General features: G+C 39.9%; 1 protein-coding gene across 3 annotated transcripts in view; it reads left to right on the top strand.

Moving 5' to 3' along the window:
* Nucleotides 1–23,504, top strand: part of SENP6 (SUMO specific peptidase 6) — a 611,027-nt gene that overhangs the window by 27,223 nt on the left and 560,300 nt on the right. For 2 of the 3 annotated variants that reach the window (XM_053710452.1, XM_053710454.1), the window contains exon 2: nucleotides 11,080–11,173. In XM_053710452.1, the coding sequence (XP_053566427.1) occupies nucleotides 11,080–11,173 (94 nt within the window). Of the gene's footprint in view, nucleotides 1–11,077; nucleotides 11,174–23,504 lie in introns of those variants that run through there. The other variant, XM_053710455.1, reaches the window with a different exon arrangement.

The following is a 23,504-nucleotide window of genomic DNA, read 5'->3' on the forward strand; positions in this document are numbered from 1 at the left end:
TGGCTGTAATGGATAATTCTATTGCATGCATTTTTTTTCCAAAATGCCTACTTATCAGAGAAAGCGTGATTGCTCTGTTTTAAACACTGAAGAGCAAGAGGACGCTGATGATATCTGTTCTGACATACCCTCACACCTATCTGAAGGGGCCAGGAGGGAGGTTTTGTCTGAGGGAGAAATTTCAGATTCAGGGAAAATTTCTCAACAAGCAGAACCTGATATTGTAACTTTTAAATTTAAATTTCAACATCTCCACGCACTACTTAAGGAGGTATTATCTACTCTGGATGATTGTGACAATTTGGTCATTCCAGAGAAATTAGGTAAGATGGACAAGTTCCTAGAGGTTCCGGTGCCCCCCGATGTTTTTCCTATACCTAAGCGGGTGGCGGACATAGTAAATAAGGAGTGGGAAAGGCCCGGCATACCTTTTGTCCTCCCCCTATATTTAAGAAATTAGTTCCTATAGTCGACCCCAGAAAGGACTTATAGCATACAGTCCCCAAGGTCGAGGGGGCGGTTTCTACTCTAAACAAACGCACTTCTATTCCTATAGAAGATAGTTGTGCTTCCAAGATCCTATGGATTAAAGGTTAGAGGGTTTGCTTAAAAAGATGTTTGTTCAGCAAGGTTACCTTCTACAACCAATTTCATGCATTGTTCCTGTCACTACAGCTGCGTGTTTCTGGTTCGAAGAACTAGAAAAGTCGCTCAATAAAGAATCTTCGTACGAGGAGGTTTTGGACAGAGTTCAAGCTCTTAAATTGGCTAACTCTTTTTTATTTTAGATGCCGCTTTGCAATTAGCTAGATTAGCGGCGAATAATTCAGGGTTTGCTATCGTGGCGCGCAGAGCGCTTTTGCTTAACATCCCTTTCAAGGGTAAAACACTGTTTGGCCCTGACTTGAAAGAGATTATTTCAGACATCACTGGGGGAAAGGGCCACGCCCTTCCTCTGGATAGGTCTTTTAAGGCTAAAAAGAAGCCAAATTTTCGTCCCTTTCGCAGAAACGGACCAGCCTCAAATTCTACACCCTCTAAGCAAGAGGGTAATACTTCTCAAACCAAGCCAGCCTGGAGGCCGATGCAAGGCTGGAACAAGGGTAAGCAGGCCAAGTCACCTGCCACTGCTACCAAAACAGCATGAAGTGTTGGCCCCCGATCTGGGAAGGATCTGGTGGGGGGCAGACTTTCTCTCTTTGCTCAGGCTGGGGCAAGAGATGTTCAGGATCCTTGGGCGCTAGAAATAGTTTCTCAAGGTTATCTCCTGGAATTCAGGGAACTACCCCCAAGGGGAAGGTTCCACGGGTCTCAATTATCTTCGAACAGGCATTCTTACACTGTGTAGAAGACCTGTTAAGCATGGGAGTGATTCATCCTGTTCCATTAGGAGAACAAGGGATGGGTTTTTACTCCAACCTGTTCATAATTCCCAAAAAAGAGGGAACATTCAGACCTATTTTAGATCTCAAGATTCTAAACAAGTTTCTAAGGGTTTCATCATTCAAAATGGAAACCATTCGAACGATCCTTCCTACCATCCAGGAAGGTCAATTCATGACCACGGTGGACTTAAAGGATGCGTACCTACGTATTCCTATCCACAAGGACCATTTTCGGTTCCTAAGGTTCGCCTTTCTGGACAAGCATTACCTGTGGCACTTCCATTCGGATTAGCCACTGCTCCAAGGATTTTCACAAGGGTACGAGGGTCCCTTCTAGCGGTGCTAAGACCAAGGGGCATTGCAGTAGTACCTTACTTGGACGACATCCTGATTCAAGTGTCGTCTCTGTCAAAAGCAAGGGCTCATACGGACATTGTCCTAGCCTTTCTCAGATCTCACAGGTGGAAAGTGAACATAGAAAAAAGTTCTCTGTCCCCGTCAACAAGAGTTCCCTTCTTGGGAACAATAATAGTTTCCTTAGAAATGAAGTTTTTTTCTGACAGAGGCCAGAAAATCAAAACTTCTAAGCTCTTGTCAGGTACTTCTTCCTTCCATAGCGCAGTCCATGGAAGTAATAGGGTTGATGGTTGCGGCAATGGACATAGTTCCTTTTGCACGAATTCATCTAAGACCATTGCACCTGGGCATGCTCAGACAGTGGAATGGGGATTATACAGACTTGTCTCCGACGATACAAGTAGATCAAATAACCAGAGGTTCACTCTGTTGGTGGCTGACCCTGGACAACCTGTCACAGGGAATGAGCTTCCGCAGACCAGAATAGGTCATTGTCACGACCGACGCCAGTCTGGTGGGCTGGGGCGCGGTCTGGGAACCCCTGAAAACTCAGGGTCTATGGTTTCGGGAAGACTCTCTTCTCCCGATAAACATAATGGAACTGAGAGCGATATTCAATGCTCTCAAGGCTTGGCCTCGACTAGCAAAGGCCAAATTCATAAGGTTTCAATCAGTCATCATGACGACTGTTACATATATCAACCATCAGGGGGTAACAAGGAGTTCCCTGGTGATGGAGGAGCATCCGGGGGAGTGGGAACTCCATCTGGAAATCTTTGCCCAAATAACTCAATTATGGGGCATTCCAGACTTGGTTCTGATGGCCTCTCGTCAGAACTTCATGGTCCCTTGTTACGGGTCCAAATCCAGGGATCCCAAGGCGACTCTATTGGATACAATAGTAGCACCTTGGATCTTCAACCTAGCTTATGTATTCCCACCGTTTCCTCTCATTCCCAGGCTGGTAGCCAGGTTCAATCTGGAGAGGGCTTCGGTGACCTTGATAGTTCCTGTGTGGCCACGCAGGACTTGGTATGCAGACCTGGTGAATGTGTCATCGGCTCCACCATGGAAGCTACCTTTGAGACAGGACCTTCTTATTCAGGGTCCATTCGAACATCCGAATCTGGTTTTCCTCCAACTGACTGCTTGGAGTTTGAACGCTTGATTTTATCAAAGCGTGGGTTTTCAGATTCTGTAATAGATACTCTTATTCAGGCTAGAAAGCCTGTAACTAGAAAAATTTACCATAATATATGGAAAAAATATATCTGTTGGTGTGAATCTAAAGGATTCCCATGGAACAAGATAAAAATTCCTAAGATTCTTTCCTTTCTACAAGAAGGTTTGGAGAAAGGATTTTCTGCAAGTTCTCTGAAGGGACAGATCTCTGCTTTATCTGTTTTACTTCACAAAAGGCTGGCAGCTGTGCCAGACGTTTAAGCGTTTGTTCAGGCTCTGGAGTCTTAATCTAGTTCTTTCAGTTCTTCAAGGGGTTCCGTTTGAACCCTTACATTCCATAGATATTAAGTTATTATCTTGGAAAGTTTTGTTTTAGGTTGCAATCTCTTCCGCTAGAAGAGTTTCTGAGTTATCTGCTCTGCAGTGTTCTCCGCCCTATCTGGTCCATGCAGATAAGGTGGTTTTTACGTACTGAGCCTGGTTTTCTTCCGAAGGTTGTTTCCAACAAAAATATTAACCAGGAGATAGTTGTACCTTCTTTGTGTCCGAATCCAGTTTCATAGAAGGAACGTTTGTTACACAATTTGGACGTTGTCCGTGCTCTAAAATTCTATTTAGATGCTGCAAAGGATTTCAGACAAACATCTTCCTTGTTTGTTGTTTATTCTGGTAAAAGGAGAGGTCAAAAAGCAACTTCTACCTCTCTATCTTTTTGGCTTAAAAGCATCATCAGATTGGCTTATGAGACTGCCGGACGGCAGCCTCCTGAAAGAATCACAGCTCATTCCACTAGGGCCGTGGCTTCCACATGGGCCTTTAAGAACGAGGCTTCTGTTGATCAGATATGTAAGGCAGCGACTTGGTTCACTGCACACTTTTACCAAATTTTACAAATTTGATACTTTTGCTTCTTCTGAGGCTATTTTTGGGAGAAAGGTTTTGCAAACCGTGGTGCCTTCCATCTAGGTGACCTGATTTGCTCCCTCCCATCATCCGTGTCCTAAAGCTTTGGTATTGGTTCCCACAAGTAAGGATGACGCCGTAGACCGGACACACCTATGTTGGAGAAAACAGAATTTATGTTTACCTGATAAATTACTTTCTCCAACGGTGTGTCCGGTCCACGGCCCGCCCTGGTTTTTTAATCAGGTCTGATGATTTATTTTCTTTAACTACAGTCACCACGGTATCATATGATTTCTCCTATGCAAATATTCCTCCTTTACGTCGGTCGAATGACTGGGGAAGGCGGAGCCTAGGAGGGATCATGTGACCAGCTTTGCTGGGCTCTTTGCCATTTCCTGTTGGGGAGGAGAATATCCCACAAGTAAGGATGACGCCGTGGACCGGACACACCGTTGGAGAAAGTAATTTATCAGGTAAACATAAATTCTGTTATTTTACAGAAAGATTGCTAAGCTTCCTGATATTCACTGTTTTGTACAGGCTTTGGTCCGTATCAAGCCTGTCATTAAATCAATCTCTCCTCCTTGGAGTCTTAATTTTGTTTTGAAGGCTTTACAGGCTCCTCCTTTTGAGCCTATGCATTCTTTGGACATTAACCCTTTAAGGACACCGCTTTCAGTTTGCTTAATTTTTTTATGACGGAAAAATTCTGTCATATGTCCTTAAAAGGTTAAACTACTTTCTTGGAAAGTGTTGTTCCTTTTGGCCATCTCTTCTGCTTGAAGAGTTTCCGAATTATCTGCTCTTGTTAATCTCCTTTTCTGATTTTTCATCAGGATAAGGCAGTTTTTCAGACTTCATTTAAATTTCTACCTCAGGTTGTGAATTCTAACAACATTAATAGAGAAATTGTCGTTCCTTCTTTGTGTCCTAATCCTAAGAATCCTTTAGAGAGATCCTTACATTCTTTGAATGTTGTAAGAGCTTTGAAATATTATGTTGAAGCTACTTAAAGATTTAAGGAAGATTTCTAGTCTATTTGTTGTCTTTTCCGGTACTAGGAAAGGTCAGAAAACTTCTGCCATTTCCTTTGCATCTTGGTTAAAGCTTTTCATTCATAAGGCTTATTTGGAGTCGGGTCAGGCCCCGCCTCAGAGAATCACAGCTCATTCTACTAGATCAGTCTCCACTTCGTGGGCTTTGAAGAATGAAGCTTCAGTTGATCAGATTTGCAAATCAGCGACTTGGTCTTCTTTGCATACATTTACTAAATTATACCGTTTTGATGTATTTGCTTCTTGGTAGTTTTTGGTAGAAAAGTTTTTCAGGCAGCAGTTTCAGTTTGATTCCTCTGCTTATGTTTAAGTTTTTTTCTTTTCATTTATGTAAATAAAATTATATTTTGGGTTGTGGATTAATTTTTTTATCGGAAAATGGCTATTATTTTTTTATCCCTCCCTCTCTAGTGACTCTTCTGTAGAGTTCCACATCTTGGGTATTTGACATCCCATACGTCACTAGCTCATGGAGTCCTGCCAATTACATGAAAGAAAACATAATTTATGTAAGAACTTAACTGATAAATTCATTTCTTTCATATTGGCAAGAGTCCATGAGACCCACCCTTTTTATGGTGGTTATAATTTTTTGTATAAAGCACAATTATTTCCAAATTCCCTTTTTTGATGCTTTTTACTCCTTTATTTATCACCCCACAACTTGGCTATTCGTTAAACTGAATTGTGGGTGTGGTGAGGGGTGTATTTATAGGCATTTTGAGGTTTGGGAAACTTTGCCCCTCCTGGTAGGATTGTATATCCCCTACATCACTAGCTCATGGACTCTTGCCAATATGAAAGAAATTAATTTATCAGGTAAGTTCTTACATAAATTATGTTTTCTAATCTTCTGTTGACTGCCTCCTTATCTCAGATCTTTTGACAGACTTGCATTTCAGGCAATTAGTGCTGACCCTTAAATAACTCCACGTGCAGGAGCACAATGTTCTTTATATGAAACACTTGAACAAACGCAGTGAAAAACCTCCAAATGCATTCAGATAAGAGACGGCCTTCAAGGGCTTAAAAATTAGCATATGAGCCTATCTAGGTTTAGCTTTCAACTAAGAATACCAAGAGAACAAAGCAAATGTGATGATAAAAGTAAATTAGAAAGTTGTTTAAAATTAAATGGACTTTACTTTCCCTTTAATATAACCATGGTGGTAATAAAGGGATTATCTATCTTTTTAAACAAACATTTTGGAGTAGACCCTTTTGAGTTTTTTCATTTTGAATTTACTGTCCCTTTTATTTTTTAAACATGGTGGTGCCCATTACTTTGGGTTCAATTTATTAAGCTGCATTGACAGTTTTTTCGCTATGTTGAGCAGGCTTGCATAAGCCGCCTCAGAGGTGGCGAGATCAATCATTGCAACACTTGTTCGTTCCGGGTGATTGTCATTCCCTGCTTTAGCGGCATTGGTGGTACAATGTTAAATTTTGCCGTCTGATGCAACATTGCAAGTGGCAATTGAAGGTGGACAGGTTTACTACTTGCGAACCTGTCCGCCTGCAGGGATAGTAAATCTGGCCCTTTTATATTTAATTCAGTGGAATTGAGAAAACCAACAATTTTCAGAGTTAGGTTACAGAAAACAGTGACAAAATAAATAATGAAAGTATATTGCCAAGTTTTTTTGTTTGTTTTAACTACAAATAATGAAACATTTTTTATACTACCTTATCTTCTTGCTGTGTAATATTTCTTTTAATTTCACTGCAACATGTCTTCCGGTCAGTCAAACAGTTTGTGGTTTATCAGCAATTTAACTCCTTGACTGCCCATGAGTATTCTGGGTAATAAGGAGTTAATTCAATGCTGCTTGAGCTGTTAGGACAATCAAGATTGTGTAGTGGTTATGTATATATTTGATTACCCTATGTTCTGGGTATATATCATGTGACTTAATTTTTTTTGGCTGGCAACTAGATTTTGAAATTTTTTGTCAAGCCTTGTGCATTATTCATTGTTGTCATTACATCCGTTTTCTTTTAAACACTTGGAAAAGGATAAATTGTACATATAAAAAGAAGTCTGCAATATACTTTTCATTTTTTATTTTGTCCCCTTTTCCTGTAATTCCTTTAGAAAATTGTGAGCTTTTCAGTTCCTGTTAGAAATGGAAGTGCAGAACACTATGTCCCACACAGCCATTGGCTGTACACTCTAGTGACCTATTTATAACTGTCTCTAATTGGCCACAGCAGAGAAGGTAACCTAAGTTACAACATGGCAGCTCCCATTGTTTTATAGACACTAAAACTATACACTTATTTTGTCAATATTTAAACAGCTAATAAAACTATAAAAAATACATCTACATGTTATTTTAAGACTAATAATTTCTTTGAAAGCATCATTCTATCTAGCATTTATTTAGTGTTTAATGTCCCTTTAAGTCCTTGAACAGTTCTGCCACTTATCCAGGAATCTGAACCCCTTCAGTACTGGGAATTTCAGAGAAAAACAATATATGAGAGAATTTTTTGCTATCACTCTATTTAAACAGAAATAGCGCCTTTTTAATTTTTTTTTTATTTACCTATCAAATCTATATATTTTTTTTTAAAGGAACACTGAACCCAATTTTTTTCTTTCGTGATTCAGATAGCGCATGACATTTTAAGCAACTTTCTAATTTACTCCTATTATCAAATTTTCTTCATTCTCTTGGTATCTTTATTTGAAATGCAAGAATGTAAGTTTAGATGCCGGCCCATTTTTGGTGAACAACCTCGGTTGTTCTTGCTGATTTGTGGATAAATTCATCCACCAATAAAAAGGTGCTGTCCAGAGGTTTGAACCAAACAAAAAAGCTTAGGAGCCTTCTTTATCAAATAAAGATAGCAAGAGAACAAAGAAAAATTGATAATAGGAATAAATTAGAAATTTGCTTAAAATTGCATGCTCTATCTGAATCGCGAAAGAAAGAAAAAATTGGGTTCAGTGTCCCTTTAACCCTTTGAGTGCTAATGACGGCTCTGAGCCGTCACAGAGTTTCCCACTCTGGTGCTAATGACGGCTCAGAGCCGTCACTAGCATTCTCCCACCTTGAGGGAGATCTGGGGGCTTCTACCCCGGCGATCGGGCCTTTAGAGTGACAGGCATCGCTGGGGCTTCCTGTTTTGCGTGGTGACGTAATGCGCAATAACGTGATGACGTGACCGCGCAACTTTGTTTATACTTAACAATGTTAAGTATAGGAGCAGGGGGCATGCTGCTTAGAAGCCTGTATCCCATCATTGGAAAGGTAATCGCCTAACATTTCCAACAATGTAAGTCTTGGGGGTCTGAAAAAAATAAAAAAAAAGTTAAACAAATTGCTCAAAAAATTTAAAAATTAAAAAACATTAAAAAATCTTAGCACCCAGGTGGGAAAGTGCTTAGCACTCAAAGGGTTAAATATACAACCCAAGGTATTGATCTAGGCCCATTTTGATATATTTATTTTCACCATTTCACCGCCAAATGCAATTATATAGAAAAAATAGTTAACTTTTTCACAAACTTTGGGTTTCTCAATGAAATTTTTCACACCCCACTACTGCATTCATAAGACAAATGGTTGTAAAAGCTTCTCTGGGGTCCACTTTGTTCAGAAATAGCAGACATGCATGGCTTTGCAATTAGTTTTTGGCAATTAGAAGGTCGCTAACTGTAGCTGCGCACCACACTTCTGAAATTCCCGGCAGTAAAGGTGTTAATTAGGTAGCTAATAAGGTTAATACTATTGTAATGCAGGGATTACCCTCCTGCCTAATACTCCCTACCTCCTTGATCTCTCCCAAATAGCTTTCTTCCCCCTCACCCACACGATCTTAGGCGCTGGCAGAGAGTCTTCTGGTATGCAGTTTAGGGCTTATTATTATTATTATTTATTTATTATTATTATTATTATTATTATTTTCCTTCTGCAGTGTATGGATCCCAAACAGCTCTCTAACCATCCTCCCTACCACTAGTGGTGGCCATCTTAGTACCCAGTTTAGAGTATTTATTTTATTAGGGACACTTATTTTATTAGGGACGTCTTATTTTAAATTCAGAGTAAGTGTTATTGCATTGACTTTTTATTTATGCAGTTCTACAATATTTAGTGGTCCTGTAGCATAGTAGTCCCCCTCCCCGCGATTATTTTGTAGCCCCCCCATCTGATTTTACATTTTGTTCTATAATGTATCATCTCATCCCTCCCTCTCCCTTCCAAACTTTGTTTGGTAGCTTAGGGTCCCGCCCTCCATCCTCCTCCCACCCATCCATCCATCCTCCCTCCCCCGCTGCCACTGGGCTGCCCACCCTTACTGACACTGCTTTTTACAGTAACCATGGGATCACTCGCTATCACAGGGATCACATGACCACTGGCCTCTGACTGACCCTGGACACACACACTGCCTTAGTTGCGAGGCAAGTTCTGGGGCTGTGGGCAGGTGAGGGAATGTGAGGGTCCCCTGTAAACTTGCAAAAAAGCATGGAAGTACCATGATACCACTAGGGTCCTTAAGATATAGAGCTATATATAGAGATAGATATATATTAGCTCTCCGAAGGGGTGAATGATGGTTTCTTTGCAGAAATTCTTCTTGTTGACTGACTTCACACGGTCTACACAGGGGTTTTCAAACCTGTCTTCAAGCCTCCCTAACAGGCCAGATTTTCAGGATATCTGAATTAGAGCTCAGATAAAATCAGCTGATTAGAACCTGCTCTCACACAAGGCAATCCTGAAAATCTGTCCTGTTAGTGAGGCTTACATGGACACTGATTCAGATAGAGCATGCAATTTTAAGAAACTTTCTAATTTACTTCTATTATCAATTTTTCTTCGTTCTCTTGCTATCTTTATTTGAAAAAGAAGGCATCCAAGGAGGTTTTTTTTTTTTTTTTTTTTGGTTTAGACTCTGGACAGCACTTTTTTTATTGGTGGATGAATTTATCCACCAATCAAAAAGGACAACCCAGGTTGTTCACCAAAAATGGGCCGGCATCTAAACTTACATTCTTGCATTTCAAATAAAGATACAAAGTGAAAAAAGAAAATTTGATAATAAATGCAATAAGAGACTAAAAACACCTCTAGCACAGCATTGTAAAATGGCCCAGCAGTGAAAGGCATTCTCTCTAAAAGTGCTTCTCTGCATTGAATGTAGAGTATATGTTTATGGATATTACATTTTCATTACATGGTTTTGCAAGACAGTTTTTGAAAAACTTGTTAAAATAACATATACAAAGTAGGTAACCAGAACAAAACATGATACGGTGCATTAATACTAATATTAGTACTTATACAGGGGTTGAGAAATAGACTTCCCATTTTAGCAGCCAGTAAGAATATTTAGAATGCAGACATACTTTTAGGAGCCAGACACTAGTATTTGTATATAGATATATGGAGAATAACCCAAAACGTTAGGAGCCAGGGGTAAAATTCTAGGAGCCAGTGGTTCACTTTAAGAGAGAATCAAGTTAAAGAGACATGAGACAAAAAAAGAATTTGCCATTTATAGCTTCAGACACCTACCAAGGCATCACTTCAACAAAAAATACTATGGGAACAAAGCAAATTTGCTAATAGAAGGAAACTAGAAACCTTTTTTTAAATTGCATGCTCTGTCTGAATCACAAAAGTAAATTTTTTGGGTTTCGTATCCCTTTAAATATATAGAGATATTAGATACAAAAGAAAATAAAAGGTTGCATTTGTTTGAGCGTTGATATATACTTCCCAAATAAATGTTATAGAATCCTACTTAGGAAGTTGTGTTGTGACCATCTACAAGTAGCTTTCTAAATATTGTCATTTTTCAAGTCTGCAGGATACACAGCAATCCTATGCTTTTCAGATATCACTCCATCCCTCCAGACTGTCAGTTTTATCAGTTTTAGTTTCACCAGTTAAGAATGTTTTTTTTTTTTCTTTTTCGTCAATGTATTTGCAAATGTATAATCATACTACAGATCTACAGTATGTTAGATTTATCTAATTTAACTGTAGTAGAATTAACTCCGTGATCAAAAGATGCCTGAATGATGGGCTTTAAAAATGGTGAGGAACAAATTATAACTTTAGCAAAGTGTAAACCTAAAACCGTACACATTGAACTAAAATTAATTATTCTGATGATTGAATAAACAGTTCTATGTAAGTAACCTTTTTACTTAAGCTTTCTGTCTCTACTTTCAGCTTTGGATAGATCACAAACAAAGAAAAATGCAGGTTTTGGAAGTAATTGGACCTTTGACCATTCAGAAGAGAGTGATGGTGATGTAGAAAAAGAGTAAGTAGTATATAAAACATGACTTTTATGATGGTAAAATTAATTATGAAGTTTTCCATTATAGTATGCTTATGTGCAACTTGTGTTTTTTTATAAGCATCAAAATCTACAGTACAGTTATGGTAATAGATTAGTGCTTGACAAATATGTTCAAAATTTAGGAGCCAGTCAGAAAATCTAGGAGCCAGGTATTTTATTAGGAACAGTTTTTTTCTGGGTTTCCTTTTAGCATACCTTTTACGCTGTTTATGCTTGCATCACGTTACACCAGCTTTACAGCCTGAAAGTTCACCTATATCTCAAGGGAATATCCTTACTTTTGCCTGCATGACATGCAGTCATGTGATACTGACATCATAGGCTGGGGCTGAAGACTCAGAGCGACATGGAAACTGATGGAACAGATTTGCAAAGCAGCAACATGGTCTTCCATACACACACACACACAAACACACATATATGTTTTATAGATGTGTGTATGTTTGTATGTATGTATAGGTACTTGTGTGTGTACGTATTTGGCATCCCTTTCCAAAGCCATGGATATTAAATAAAATAATAATCTGGTTGCATAAGTGTTAACACCCTTTTATAACTGGGGATGTAACAGTGTTCAGAATTAAGCAATCACATTCAAAATCATGTTAAATAGGAGTCAGTACACACCTGTCATCATTTAAAGTGCCTCTGATTAACCCCAAATAAAGTTCAGCTGTTTTAGTAGGTCTTTCCTGACATTTTGTTAGTCGCATCCTACAGCAAAATCAATGGTCTGCAGAGAGTTTCTAAAGCATCAGAGGGATCTCATTGTTAAAAGGTATCAGTCAGGAGAAGGGTACAAAAGAATTTCCAAGGCATTAGATATACCATGGAACACATGCTGTAGTAAAATCAAAAGGTGCTAAAATAAAGTATCAGTTTAAGGGTGTTCACACTTATGCAACCATATTATTTTATTTTTTTATTTTTACTTTTCACTTTTTCAGGACTGTAATAAGTTTCTTTTTCAGTTTAAAACTACTCCTCGCTTATGTGCAACCCAAAAATAGGAGTCATCATATGGATTGTTTATAATAAATCAGCTGATTTGGGACTATGCTTTGCATGATATAGTGTTGAGCTTATTATTTACACTTAGCCCTAGATTGATGGGAGTTATTTGAATTGATGTGCACTATTTTCTGTTTGCACAATTATTAGCTGATTGCATGCTGTATAGATACAAGTGCAAGGCTTTGTCCTGTTATTGATACCTTAGCGCTTTTGACTTTTTTTAAAAAAATTTTTTTTATATAAATTGTGATTTGTACAAGTTTTGATCTCTAAGTATATATTTGTTATTTTAAGTGCTAGATATTTTTTCCCTAAACTTAGAACTGGTTATTTACCATTGCATGTAGAATTTTAAGATATTTTTATGTTAGAATGAAGTTCAGGCTTACTTTGAGAGGCCCCTTAGCAAGGAGGAAAACATTTTGCATTTGTGGAGCTAACAAAGAATAAATATTCTACCTTGGCAAAACCCTACTTATACATCTTAGGCACCTCAACACCATCTGAGCGCCTCTTCTCTGCTACAGGCAAAATAGCTTGCAAAAAGAGTCAGCCAAAGCCAGGAGCATGTGCTAAGTAGGTAAGTAGGCTCATATGCTAATTTCTTAGACCTTGAAGGCCGCCTCTAATCTGAATTAGCGTGTAACGCGTCAGATTATGTAATTCCAGTCCTTGTCTTTCACACAACTGTGAGTTTGTTCCATTTTTGACTTTTTTTTTTTTTAAATTTGTTTATTTATCTCCAACAATGCATGCAAACAAATAAATTCAACCTTCTTGTACCACGCAGGGCCAGGTATAGCAATATGTATTAACAATCGAATAAAAAGAAATGGAAAAATTCCAGCACAACTTACAAATTCTTTCAAAATTACCCGTCTATGAAGAATTAGCATGCAGAGTAAGAATTTTTGTATTTTAAACCATTTAAGACAACATTTATAGCCACAAAATGAAATAATTAAAATGAATAAAAAGAAAGAAAAAAAAAAAAAAAAAAAAAAAAAAGGAGATAAATGCTCTCTCTCTCTTCCCCCCTCCCCTCCTCGCCTCTCCTCACCATGTTCCCAGCAAGACTAAATCAGTGTTACGTAAGGAATAAAACAGATATTCCCTTTCAGCTAGAGGAAATGATTTTATAAATGCTGACCATTTACAAAAGAATTTAATAATGTCATTATCGTTATCAACATTAACATTGTATTGTTCAAGAATACATTGTTTTTTTTATATGATTTTTAATTTCTGGGATACTCGGAATGGTCTGCATTTTCCATTTTTTAAAAATAAGGTATCTAACCGCCAATATAGTTATATTGATAAATTTAATATTAAGCTGTTTGTCTTCTTGCTGAAATAATAAAAATACTATATTTGAGTCTAGGAGATTTAACGAAGGGAGATTTAGAACTTTACTTAGCCAGAATTGAACTTTACACCAAGTATTTTTTATTTTTGGGCAGGTCCATAACATGTGTAGAAGGTCCGCCGAGACATGTAAGCACTTAGGACAGGCATTAAAACTCGTATTTCCACATCTTAAACCTTTTTCTGGTGTGAAGTATGTCCTATATAATAACTTCAAATGCGATTCTCTCCAAGTAGCCGAGAGAGTTGTTCGAGCAACCTCTTGGATTGAGAGAGAAGGTATGTCAGGATCTACTTCTTTCCTCAACAATCTAGCCCAGTCAATAGCCATATTATCTAGGTTGATTGTACCTCTAACTGAAGCCAACAGTGAATAGCAAGGAGAAATTGACATGATTCCGTTCTTTGCCAATATAAGCCATTTCTCCAATTGCCCCAGTGACCAATTCCACCCATAGTCGTTCAAGAGCTTCATAACATAGTGTCTGGCTTGAAGATACGCAAAGAAGTTTCTCTGGGAGAGCTTGAATTCCAGCCTAAGTGCATCAAAAGATTTAATGCATCTATTTTGTAAATCCAAAAACTGCTCAGCCCTAGCCACCCCCAGGGTATTCCATTTCAGAAAGATTGAAGATGGTACTCCCGATTGAAACTGTGGGTTCCCCAGGAATGGTAAATAGCTCGATACCCGATATTCCATACCTAATAGATTACAAGTTTTTTTCCATGCCATCATTATATTATATATAGATCGACAGCTTTTAATTTGAAGTGGGATGTGCTTAGTTTCCATATGTATAAGCGCAGACGGTGAGAAAGGATACATAATACTGACCTCAAAATTATTATTTGTAACATAGTTGCGTTGGAATAGCCAGTCCGCCACAACTCGTATCAGAAACACGTAATTGTATGCTCTTAGATCAGGCAGGGCCAGGCCTCCATATTCTATCGGTAGAGAGAGTTTTGCTAGAGAGATTCTGGGCTTCCTATCCTGCCACAAAAAGGAACGGAGTTGTGAGTTAAATAAGGTGATGTCATTCTTTTTTAAAAGTAGTGGAGTGTTCTGAAGAACATAGAGTATTTTAGGCAGTAATATCATCTTATATATGGCTATACGACCAGATAATGATAGAGGTAGATTCTGCCAATTTTTAAACGCATCTTTAACTTTCTTTAAAACAGGGAGAATGTTAAGAGAATACCACCGATCAGGCCTGCTTGCAACAACAATACCCAGATATTTAAATGCATCAGTTACTATAGAGAAAGGTACATTTATAGGAGAGTCTTTTGTCTGCCTGACCCATAGAAATTCAGATTTATTTATATTCACCTTATATCCTGAGAAGGAACTAAATTGTTGTATAATTGACAGTAGGATCGGTAAATTCCTAGATATATTAGAGAGATAAAGAAGAATGTCATCTGCGTACAACGCTATTTTCAACACCTGCCCAGCAATCCCAATCCCCTCCAGTTTTTGTCTTATCATTACAGCAAAAGGTTCAATAGAAATATTAAAAAGAAGCGGAGAAAGGGGACACCCCTGTCTGGTTCCCCTATGCAATACAATCTCCGACGATAAGAACCCATTAACTATCAATCTTGTAGAAGCCGTATGATACATTTTTTCAATAAATTTAACAAAATTACCTTTCAGCCCGAACTGTTCTAGTGAAAATAACAGGTGATCGTGATGAACCGAGTCGAAGGCTTTTTCGGCGTCTATAGCTAGGATTGCTAGATCGATACTATCTTTCTCCAACATAGGTGTGTCCGGTCCACGGCGTCATCCTTACTTGTGGGATATTCTCTTCCCCAACAGGAAATGGCAAAGAGCCCAGCAAAGCTGGTCACATGATCCCTCCTAGGCTCCGCCTACCCCAGTCATTCTCTTTGCCGTTGTACAGGCAACATCTCCACGGAGATGGCTTAGAGTTTTTTAGTGTTTAACTGTAGTTTTTATTATTCAATCAAGAGTTTGTTATTTTAAAATAGTGCTGGTATGTACTATTTACTCTGAAACAGAAAAGAGATGAAGATTTCTGTTTGTATGAGGAAAATGATTTTAGCAACCGTTACTAAAATCCATGGCTGTTCCACACAGGACTGTTGAGAGGAATTAACTTCAGTTGGGGGAACAGTGAGCAGTCTTTTGCTGCTTGATGTATGACACATTCTAACAAGACGATGTAATGCTGGAAGCTGTCATTTTCCCTATGGGATCCGGTAAGCCATTTTTATTCACACAGTAAATAAGGGCTTCACAAGGGCTTATTAAGACTGTAGACATTTTCTGGGCTAAATCGATCATATTTACACATATTTAGCCTTGAGGAATCATTTAATCTGGGTATTTTTTGTAAAATAATATCGGCAGGCACTGTTTTAGACACTTTATTCTATTGGGGCTTTCCCTAATCATAGTCAGAGCCTCATTTTCGCGCCGGTATGGCGCACTTGTTTTTGAGAACAGCATGACATGCAGCTGCATGTGTGTGGAGCTCTGATACATAGAAAAGTCTTTCTGAAGGCATTATTTGGTATCGTATTCCCCTTTGGGCTTGGTTGGGTCTCAGCAAAGCAGATTCCAGGGACTGTAAAGGGGTTAAATATAAAAACGGCTCCGGTTCCGTTATTTTAAGGGTTAAAGCTTCCAAATTTGGTGTGCAATACTTTTAAGGCTTTAAGACACTGTGGTGAAATTTTGGTGAATTTTGAACAATTCCTTCATACTTTTTCGCAATTGCAGTAATAAAGTGTGTTCAGTTTAAAATTTAAAGTGACAGTAACGGTTTTATTTTAAAACGTTTTTTGTGCTTTGTTATCAAGTTTATGCCTGTTTAACATGTCTGAACTACCAGATAGATTGTGTTCTGACTGTGGGGAAGCCAAGGTTCCTTCTCATTTAAATAGATGTGATTTATGTCATAATAAATTTAGTAAAAATGATGCCCAAGATGATTCCTCAAGTGAGGGGAGTAAGCATGGTACTGCATCATCCCCTCCTTCGTCTACACCAGTTTTGCCCATACAGGAGGCCCCTAGTACATCTAGCGCGCCAATACTCCTTACTATGCAACAATTAACGGCTGTAATGGATAATTCTATCAAAAACATTTTAGCCAATATGCCCACTTATCAGCGAAAGCGCGACTGCTCTGTTTTAGAAAATACTGAAGAGCATGAGGCCGCTGATATTGTTTCTGAAGGGCCCCTACACCAGTCTGAGGGGGCCAGGGAGGTTTGGTCTGAGGGAGAAATTTCAGATTCAGGAAAAATTTCTCAATAAGCTGAACCTGATGTGATTACTTTTAAATTTAAGTTGGAACATCTCCGCGCTCTGCTTAAGGAGGTGTTATCCAATTTGGATGATTGTGATTATCTGGTCATTCCAGAAACACTATGTAAAATGGACAAGTTCCTAGAGGCCCCGGGGCCCCCCGAAGCTTTTCCTATACTCAAGCGGGTGGCGTACATTGTTAATAAAGAATGGGACAGGCCCGGTGTACCTTTCGTACCTCCCCCCATATTTAAAAAAATTGTTTCCTATAGTCGACCCCAGAAAGGACTTATGGCAGACAGTCCCCAAGGTCGAGGGGGCGGTTTCTACTCTAAACAAGCACACCACTATACCCATAGAAGATAGTTGTGCTTTCCAAGATCCTATGGATAAAAAATTAGAAGGTTTGCTAAAAAAGATGTTTGTTCAGCAAGGTTACCTTCTACAACCAATTGCATGCATTGTCCCTGTCACTACAGCCGCGTGTTTCTGGTGCGATGAGCTAGAAAAGGCGATTATTAGTAATTCTTCTTCTTATGAGGAGATTATGGACAGAATTCGTGCTCTTAAATTGGCTAATTCTTTCACCCTAGTCGCCACCTTGCAATTGGCTAGGTTAGCGGCGAAAAATTCTGGGTTTGCTATTGTGGCGCGCAGAGCGCTTTGGTTAAAATCTTGGTCAGCGGATGCGTCTTCCAAGAACAAATTGTTTGACATTCCTTTCAAGGGGAAAACACTGTTTGGCCCTGACTTGAAAGAGTTTATCTCTGATATCACTGGGGGCAAGGGCCACGCCCTTCCTCAGAATAGGTCTTTCAAGGCCAAAAATAAACCTAATTTTCGTCCCTTTCGCAGAAACGGACCAGCCCCAAGTGCTACGTCCTCTAAGCAGGAGGGTAATACTTCTCAAGCCAATCCAGCCTGGAGACCAAGGCAAGGCTGGAACAAAGGAAAGCAGGCCAAGAAACCTGCCACTGCTCCCAAGACAGCATGAGATGCGGGCCCCCGATCCGGGACCGGATTTGGTGGGGGGCAGACTCTCTCTCTTCACTCAGGCTTGGGCAAGAGATGTTCTGGATCCTTGGGCGCTAGAAATAGTCTTCCAAGGTTATCTTCTGGAAGTGATTCATCCTGTTCCATTAAAAGAACGAGGGATGGGGTTCTACTCCAATCTGTTCGTAGTCCCCAAAAAAGAGGGAACGTTCAGACCAATCTTAGATCTCACGATCCTAAACAAGTTTCTCAAGGTTCCATCGTCCAAAATGGAAACCATTCGAACAATCCTTCCATCCAGAAAGGTCAATTCTTGACCACGGTGGATTTAAAGGATGCGTATCTACATATTCCTGTCCACAAGGAACATCATCGGTTCCTAAGGTTCGCATTCCTGGACAAGCATTACCAGTTCGTGGCGCTTCCTTTCGGATTAGCCACTGTTCCAAGGATTTTCACAAGGGTACTAGGGTCCCTTCTGGCGGTGCTAAGACCAAGGGGCATTGCTGTAGTACCTTACTTGGACGACATTCTGATTCAAGCTTCGTCCCTTCCTCAAGCAAAGGCTCACACGGACATAGTCCTGGCCTTTCTCAGATCTCACGGATGGTAAGTGAACGTGGAAAAGAGTTCTCTATCTCCGTCGACAAGAGTTCCCTTCTTGGGAACAATAATAGACTCCTTAGAAATGAGGATTTTTCTGACAGAGACCAGAAAAACAAAACTTCTAAACTCTTGTCGGATACTTCCTTCCGTTCCTCTTCCTTCCATAGCACAGTGCATGGAAGTGATAGGTTTGATGGTAGCGGCATTGGACATAGTTCCTTTTGCGCGCATTCATCTAAGACCATTTCAATTGTGTATGCTCAGTCAGTGGAATGGGGACTATACAGACTTGTCTCCGAAGATACAAGTAAATCAGAGGACCAGAGACTCACTCCGTTGGTGGCTGTCCCTGGACAACCTGTCGCTAGGGGTGACCTCCCGCAGACCAGAGTGGGTCATTGTCACGACCGACGCCAGTCTGATGGGCTGGGGCGCGGTCTGGGGATCCCTGAAAGCTCAGGGTCTTTGGTCTCGGGAAGAATCTCTTCTACCGATAAATATTCTGGAACTGAGAGCGATATTCAATGCTCTCAAGGCTTGGCCTCAGCTAGCGAGGGCCAAGTTCATACGGTTTCAATCAGACAACATGACGACTGTTGCGTACATCAACCATCAGGGGGGAACAAGGAGTTCCCTGGCGATGGAAGAAGTGACCAAAATCATTCAATGGGCGGAGACTCGCTCCTGCCACCTGTCTGCAATCCACATCCCAGGAGTGGAAACTTGGGAAGCGGATTTTCTGATTCGTCAGACATTGCATCCGGGGGTGTGGGAACTCCATCCGGAAATCTTTGCCCAAATCACTCAACTGTGGGGCATTCCAGACATGGATCTGATGGCCTCTCGTCAGAACTTCAAGGTTCCTTGCTACGGGTCCAGATCCAGGGATCCCAAGGCGACTCTAGTAGATGCACTAGTAGCACCTTGGACCTTCAACCTAGCTTATGTATTCCCGCCGTTTCCTCTCATCCCCAGGCTGGTAGCCAGGATCAATCAGGAGAGGGCGTAGGTGATCTTGATAGCTCCTGCGTAACCACGCAGGACTTGGTAGGCAGATCTGGTGAATATGTCATCGGCTTCACCATGGAAGCTACCTTTGAGACGAGACCTTCTTGTTCAAGGTCCGTTCGAACATCCGAATCTGGTCCTACTCCAGCTGACTGCTTGGAGATTGAACGCTTGATCTTATCAAAGCGAGGGTTCTCAGATTCTGTTATTGATACTCTTGTTCAGGCCAGAAAGCCTGTAACTAGAAAAATTTACCACAAAATATGGAAAAAATATATCTGTTGGTGTGAATCTAAAGGATTCCCTTGGGACAAGGTAAAGATTCCTAGGATTCTATCCTTTCTTCAAGAAGGATTGGAGAAAGGATTATCTGCAAGTTCCTTGAAGGGACAGATTTCTGCCTTGTCTGTGTTACTTCACAAAGAGCTGGCAGCTGTGCCAGATGTTCAAGCCTTTGTTCAGGCTCTGGTTAGAATCAAGCCTGTTTACAAACCTTTGACTCCTCCTTGGAGTCTCAACTTAGTTCTTTCAGTTCTTCAGGGGGTTCCGTTTGAACCCTTACATTCCGTTGATATTAAGTTATCATCTTGGAAAGTTTTGTTTTTGGCTGCAATTTCTTCCGCTAGAAGAGTTTCAGAATTATCTGCTCTGCAGTGTTCTCCTCCTTATCTGGTGTTCCATGCAGATAAGGTGGTTTTACGTACTAAACCTGGTTTTCTTCCAAAAGTTGTTTCTAACAAAAACATTAACCAGGAGATAGTCGTGCCTTCTTTGGGTCCGAAACCAGTTTCGAAGAAGGAACGTTTGTTGCACAATTTGGCTGTTGTTCGCGCTCTAAAATTCTATTTAGATGCTACAAAGGATTTTAGACAAACATCTTCCTTGTTTGTTGTTTATTCTGGTAACAGGAGAGGTCAAAAAGCAACTTCTACCTCTCTCTCTTTTTGGATTAAAAGCATCATCAGATTGGCTTACGAGACTGCCGGACGGCAGCCTCCTGAAAGAATCACAGCTCATTCCACTAGGGCTGTGGCTTCCACATGGGCCTTCAAGAACGAGGCTTCTGTTGATCAGATATGTAGGGCAGCGACTTGGACTTCACTGCACACTTTTACCAAATTTTACAAGTTTGATACTTTTGCTTCTTCTGAGGCTATTTTTGGGAGAAAGGTTTTGCAAGCCGTGGTGCCTTCCATTTAGGTGACCTGATTTGCTCCCTCCCTTCATCCGTGTCCTAAAGCTTTGGTATTGGTTCCCACAAGTAAGGATGACGCCGTGGACCGGACACACCTATGTTGGAGAAAACAGAATTTATGTTTACCTGATAAATTACTTTCTCCAACGGTGTGTCCGGTCCACGGCCCGCCCTGGTTTTTTAATCAGGTCTGATGATTTATTTTCTTTAACTACAGTCACCACGGTATTATATGGTTTCTCCTATGCAAATATTCCTCCTTAACGTCGGTCGAATGACTGGGGTAGGCGGAGCCTAGGAGCGATCATGTGACCAGCTTTGCTGGGCTCTTTGCCATTTCCTGTTGGGGAAGAGAATATCCCACAAGTAAGGATGACGCCGTGGACCGGACACACCGTTGGAGAAAGTAATTTATCAGGTAAACATAAATTCTGTTTCTTGCGAAGATTGGTCTGGGACCGTAGTATTTGCGAAGAAGTCTAACGTGAGCAGGAGTTCCCTTATTTTAGCTGCTGAGTTCCTATTTTTCATGAAGCCAGCCTGATCTGGGTTAATAATAGAGGGTAGGAGGGACTGAAGTCGCTGAGCAAGAATCGACGCCAACAGCTTGTAGTCTGTATTCATAAGTGCAATGGGTCTATAAGATTCTATCTTTTTTGCATCTTTTCCTTTCTTTAAGATCAGTGACGTATATGAGGCTGTAAAATTAGATGTAGGTTCGATGCCCTGTATATACATATGATTAAACAATGATGTTAAATACGGTGTTATAGCCACTGATGCTATTTTATAGAACTCGTTGGGTAAGGCATCCGGACCGGGTGCCTTATTACATGCCAAATCTTTAATTGCCTTAGTCACTTCTAGGTCCGTGATAGGAGACCCAAGATCTTCAATATAGGCCTGTGATATCTTTGGAAAAGAGATCTCTGCCCAGAACTTCTGACGCTCCAAACTATCAGATGGTCTAGCAGCGTATATATCTTTATAGTAATCGTAGCAGATTTGAACAATATCCTGAGGGGAACTGAGTGTTTGACCTTTACTATCTAATGCATCTATTAGCTGGGAGCCCAGATCCTGCTTGACTAGCTTAGCTAAAAGTTTTCCCGTCTTGTTCCCGTATCTATGAAGCTTAGCGGCAAACCGGATATCTTTTTGAGTAGTTCTATATAGCCAGAATGAATCTCTCGCTTCAAGCGCTTTAATATATTTGGCCCATTTCTGTGGATTTTTTTCTATTAGATATAAATTGTATGCATTTGTAACTGCCCGGAGAAGTTCATTCTCTCGTTTTTTAAATTTCTTAGTTTGTCTAATGGAATAGGCCAAGATATCCCCTCTTAATACTGCCTTGGCTGTCTCCCAAAACAAAGGGGGACGATTTTTGGCTTCATCATTGTACATTGCAAAGTCCGCAAGCTTATTTTCCACATAGTTTTTAAACTTAGAATCCGAAGCTAAATATTTAGGGAAAACAAAACGAGAATTAGTATAGGAAGAAGTGGGCGATGCCAGCTCGAGACATATTGGCGCATGATCAGAGATCGCGATGGGCAAAATTTGGGTCAATACCTTATTCTTACATAATTTTTCATCTATCAAAAATAAATCAATCCGAGATAAGGATTTATGCGCTTTCGACAAACACGTAAACTCACGCTGATCCGGATTCTGGGATCGCCAAATATCTCTTACTTTTAGATTAGAAAATATCCTAGAAAACAGTTTTGCCTCAAGATTATCCCTTTTTGTTTTTTTGGCTAACGGCTGTTGTCTCATTCTATCAATTGGGTATTGTGGAGCCATGTTGAAATCGCCAGCCATTATTAACGGACCCTCCGCACATGCCATGAGCCTTGCCTGTAGTGAATCCCAAAATGGCAAATCAAAAACATTTGGGGCATAAATATTACATAAAGTATATAAAATTTTAGCAATCTTTATTTTCAAAATAATAAACCTCCCTTCTATATCCATCTCGATCTGCACTATCTCATAATTAAGTTTTTTAGCTAATAAAATGGCAACTCCACCTTTTCGACTAGGGCTGGGGGAAGAAAAAACCTCCCCCACCCATGAGGTTTTAAGTTTAAGGACTTCTTGAGTCTTCAAGTGCGTCTCTTGTAAAAAAGCAATAGAGGTACCTATTTTCTTTAAATATGCAATTATCATTTTTCTTTTAATAGGTGATGTGAGACCTCCTATGTTCCAGGAAGTAAACTTAATCCCAGTCATATTATATAATAACTAGATTTCAAGAGGGAGAGCAACGAGAGAAGGAGAGAGAGAGAGAAAAAAAAAAAAAAAAAAAAAGAGGGAGAACATATCAAACAAAACACAATACCCATGCCAGATGGCAAAATCACCAAGCCATCTGTTACCCTATTCTGAAAGGACCCCATTTGTGGGCAGATTGATATATCAACTTTTACCTATAATACTATTTTCCTAAAGGACCCATCTGCTCAGGTGCGCTATATTTACTGAAAAAAGCTTCTGCCGCAGAGGCAGTATCAAAAAAGTGTACAACATTATCATGTAATAAGCGGAGCCTAGCGGGGTATACAATTGTTGCTCGCAATCCCTGCTGGATAAATTTAGTGCAAGTTGGAGTCAACTCCCTTCTTTTTGAGGCGGTATCATTTGCAAAATCTTGAAATAATAAGATTTTTGTTCCCTCAAGAAATATGGGCTGATTTTTACGAAAAGCTTGTAAAAAAGCAATTTTATCTTGATAGTTCAAGAATTTCGCTATGATTGGTCTTGGCCTCATATTCTGCGAAGGAGATACACTTCCCAACCTGTGCACCCGCTCTACC

The sequence above is a fragment of the Bombina bombina genome, chromosome 4, assembly GCF_027579735.1.
Source record: "Bombina bombina isolate aBomBom1 chromosome 4, aBomBom1.pri, whole genome shotgun sequence".
NCBI classification, from domain to species: Eukaryota; Metazoa; Chordata; class Amphibia; order Anura; family Bombinatoridae; genus Bombina; species Bombina bombina.